This window comes from Austrofundulus limnaeus, unplaced genomic scaffold, assembly GCF_001266775.1.
Source record: "Austrofundulus limnaeus strain Quisiro unplaced genomic scaffold, Austrofundulus_limnaeus-1.0 Scaffold189, whole genome shotgun sequence".
In the NCBI taxonomy this organism is placed as follows: Eukaryota; Metazoa; Chordata; class Actinopteri; order Cyprinodontiformes; family Rivulidae; genus Austrofundulus; species Austrofundulus limnaeus.
Window position 1 is genome coordinate 880914 of NW_013952591.1, and position 4367 is coordinate 885280.

The 4367-nt window shown below is 40.3% G+C and overlaps 1 protein-coding gene across 1 annotated transcript in view; it reads right to left on the reverse strand.

The window, feature by feature from the left end:
- The window catches only part of sh3pxd2aa (SH3 and PX domains 2Aa), a gene marked incomplete in the record, with an annotated part of 64150 nt that overhangs the window by 50782 nt on the left and 9001 nt on the right, over nucleotides 1-4367 (reverse strand). Inside the window, 1 exon segment of the mRNA XM_014018282.1 lies at nucleotides 2916-2996. Within this exon segment, the coding sequence (XP_013873736.1) occupies nucleotides 2916-2996 (81 nt within the window).

Sequence of the window (4367 nt, forward strand, 5' to 3'; positions counted from 1 at the left end):
GAGGACCTCAGTGACGAGAGGAGAATGTGTAGCACTGAGCTAATACATATATATGGTGATAGCGTCAGGCTAAAAGCCAAAAGTAGCTAAATGCTACCTGAAAATAAAAAGTAGCAAAAGCTTCGCTAAAAGAAGCCAAACTGTAGTTAAATATAGCTGAACTTGACACCGACTCCTGTTTAACTCTTTCATCACAGGTCCGTTTGTGTTTCTTCATCAGAACTGACCCGACCCGACTCTGCAGAACCTGACATTATTAAAATGTTACTCATCTGCTTCCTGTGTCATCAGCTGCATGAATCATTACAATCATCAGCTGACCCGGTCCACTCCCTGACCCGGTCTCAGGCGGGACTGTACTCGTCAGGTCTGACTGTACACACTTCAGGAAGTACCGTCAGTCACTTCCTGTAGAACCTGGTCTTGAGAGTGAAAAACAGAAAAGAACCAGAGGAGAAATTTGTTTGTTTTAGTCCGACAGCGAAAAGAGCCCGGACCCGTCTTGATCTGGGTCTCTCCGGCCCAAAACAGCCATGAAATAAAAAATCTATTAGACCRGACCAAGCTGGTCTCGGCCCACTCTTACTGCAGAATAAAAGTGCTGACGAGACGGCTCCCTGGAGCAACATTTGGCTTTAATTTATCATTTTCTGCTGACGACTTTTTCATAAAAAGCCACTGAAGAGAAACTAATGTGGATCCGTTCAGTCTCACCTAAACGGTTCTGTTCTCCCACAGGCAGAACTGCTCGAACTGGACCCGCTCAGGTTTCAGAAAACTGTGACAGAACCAGAACCAGAATCAGTTTGGTTCTCACCTGAAGCACAGGTTTCTCCTAAAAGCAGTGATCAAACAGAAACCATTTGATGTTAAATTAACTGCTTTTACGTTTTATGGAGTTATAGATCCTAAACTTATGTTTTATTTGTTAAACTCATATATTCTTGCATTTATGTTGTTGTAAATACCTTTAGATTCAGCCCTGAGTAGTAAAAATCTTCTTGTGAGCAGAAGAAATGCTGTTAAAAAGAGGTATGTCTGATTCAATTATATGCTAAAACAGCCTGCCGTACCCAGTGACAAATCAATAGAAAAAACAGGTACAGTTAAGGTAATTCTGCTGCAGAAAAATAAAATTAACTAAAGATTTTTTTTACCGAATCATCTTTCAGAAAACATGATTAAAAATGTAAATGATACATTTGTGGATCGACCACTGAGCTCCAACATGGAGGCCGACGCTGAGCTCAGAGTCTGCCACCACATGTGAGCAGCTGTTACCCCGCACCAGCAGAACCAAACAGAATCAGTCCAGCTCCTGGTGCTGGTTCTGGTTCTCAATGCAGCCGACTGTGAAGCATCAAGGTTTATCGGGTCCTTCGGAGCAGAGAGCTGAATATCTGCAGCTTCCTCCATTTATTATTCCACTGGCTCGGTTCTGTTTCCACAAACAGTTCCTCTGCTCATCAATGGCTTCTTTCTGAGAGGACCTTCWCTCTGCTGATTGGACCAGAGAACGTCCCTCAGAACCACCACACTGGAGCCATTCAGACGGAACTTTCTCCCTGTCACCAGTGACCCGTGGACCCTCCGCTGACCCACGGACCCCCAAGTGAAACCACCAGATGGTACCAGTTTTCAGGAGGCCACACAAATGGACCTTTCTGTTTTCTAGGGTTAGCTGCTGATTATTGATAAATTATTAATATTAAAACGTCTGAAAATGTCTGCTTTTTTTCTAATAAATGAATAAATTTTAATAACAGACTTTAAGTTTATATGTTTGTTTATTTTGTTCAAAATTAAAGTAAATTTTAAAATGTTTCCATCTTTTAAAAACTCAGATACGTTGGTTCTGAAAGGTTGGTTCTGTTATGTAGTTAAAGCACCTTTTTCACCATCTGTTGGCTCCTGTTTCTTAATTCTCCTGCAGCTTTTACATTTTCATCATGTAGAGGATAAAATATTCCATCAGTTTCAGGAGCTCCGTTACGATCAGGGATCATCAACCAGCAAATAACACCACATTTAATTCTGCATTTTTGCTTGTATTAAATAAAAAAAGGTCTGACAGCTGCCTGACGTTTTGAGGGCAAGGCAGGGAGAAGAAGACTGAGGACGAGGAGCAGAGAGAGAAAACAGAAAGAAAGAGTCTCTACTTCTCAGCGAGGCCGAGGAACAGAAAAAAGCAGGCCGCAAGTTACCAAGATGCAGCAGGCAGAAAAAAGAGCAGCGGGATTAAGATGAAGGATTAGAAACAAGTTTTCAGAGTGATGAAGGATTAGAAACAAGTTTTCAGAGTGATGAAGGATTAGAAACATGTTTTCAGAGTGATGAAGGATTAGAAACAGGTTTTCAGAGTGATGAACGATTAGAAACAGGTTTTCAGAGTGATGAACGATTAGAAACAGGTTTTCAGATTGAAGGATGATTAGAAACAGGTTTTCAGATTGATGGATGATTAGAAACAGGTTTTCAGAGTGATGAAGGATTAGAAACAGGTTTTCAGATTGATGGATGATTAGAAACAGGTTTTCAGAGTGATGAAGAATTAGAAACAAGTTTTCAGATTGATGGATGATTAGAAACAGGTTTTCAGATTGATTGATGATTAGAAACTGGTTTTCAGAGTGATGAAGGATTAGAAACAGGTTTTCAGATTGATGAAGGATTAGAAACAGGTTTTCAGATTGATGGATGATTAGAAACAGGTTTTCAGAGTGATGAAGGATTAGAAACAGGTTTTCAGAGCGATGAAAGATTAGAAACAGGTTTTCAGAGTGATGAAGGATTAGAAACAGGTTTTCAGAGCGATGGAGGATTAGAAACAGGTTTTCAGAGCGATGGAGGATTAGAAACAGGTTTTCAGAGCGATGGAGGATTAGAAACAGGTTTTCAGAGCGATGGAGGATTACCTGGAGGTCAAAGAATTTGCTGTATCTCCTGTAGATGATGTGGGACGTGTTGTCAGAGTATGTGACATTGATGACGTAAACCTGCAGAGAGTAGAGAAATAAAATAATATTTGATTTGTTTCACAACAGATCCAATACCTGAAAAAAATGACCCAGTTACACTTTAGAAACTCTAGATTAGCTGAAGCAAGTAGAAGGAATCGTCAAACTCAGACTAAATAACACAATCAACCAAGTCCAGATTCAGAGACCAGATCAGGTTTTCCTGTTCTTTATTTGATTAAAATAATTAGTAAAGATCTTTCCAGGTGCCTGCAACAGAAAAACATGACTACAAACAATTTACAAACATTCTCGAGTCCAGGAATCAAAACTCAACCACCTGGATTTTCTGATGATGGTTTCTTCTGTTTCAGGCAAGGTTTCTGGAACTCCCTCTTCATCAGTGTCTTTAAATCCTACAGAGGACCAGGAAAACACAGGCCCGAGGATCATGGAGGGCACTCACACCCCTCCTCCACGTTAAAGGTGCTGATTCTGCAGATTATTGATAATCAAACTCAGGTTTCTAAAAAGGAATTCCCTCCAAAACATAATTCTACAAACATTTATCACTTTATCCATCTTCAGCTCGCTCTCCAATCATCTATCAGGAGGAGATCATTGCCGCCACCATCATCTCTAATTTAATAAAACACAGAAAACCAAGACAACAGATCTGGAAGGCAGGAAGTTTTCATCGGAGACAATAAAACCAGGTGAGATCTTGCAGGTTCTGGACCAGAAAACACTTAGATGGACTTTTATACATCAGGCTGTAACATTATTTAAATTAAAGCAGCTAAAGCAGTGAAACACCATCAATACAAGAACGTCTAGCTTAAGTCTCAGATCTGAGCCGGTCTGGAGGACTCTCTGAGGAGACTGGGAGCTCAGATGGACTCTGAAGGTTCGACCTCAGTGGAAAACAGAACAAGCAGCCGTCCGTTCTGAAAATATCACGTTTAAACTTCTTTCTACTCCCTGAAATATACTCTGGACCTCTGCCTCAGCAATGTTTTCTGTTCAGAATAAAATTACTGAGTTTTACAGAAACCAAAATTCTGCAGCAGCTGAAATAATCCCACACAAGAAACCAGCTTTTCTGATGGGTTAGGGATGACTTTCAGCTACTACCACTCCAGGTTTCAGCTTCATGTCTGTAATATTGCAGCCTTCATGTGTTAGCTGAGGTCAGTTAGTTATGGTGGCCTTCTTGAAATGGACTTGCTCCAAAGGTTAACTAGTTATAGATGCACATCCAGTGATTATGCTAGAAAAGGTTACATAGAGCCAATGGTCCACAACCTAACACACACATCGCCTCTTGTTCAACATCCAAAATAAAATTTTAGCTAATCTGAGGCTGTTTTTATTAAGCCTGCCAGGTTAAATAAAGCTTAATAAATAAAT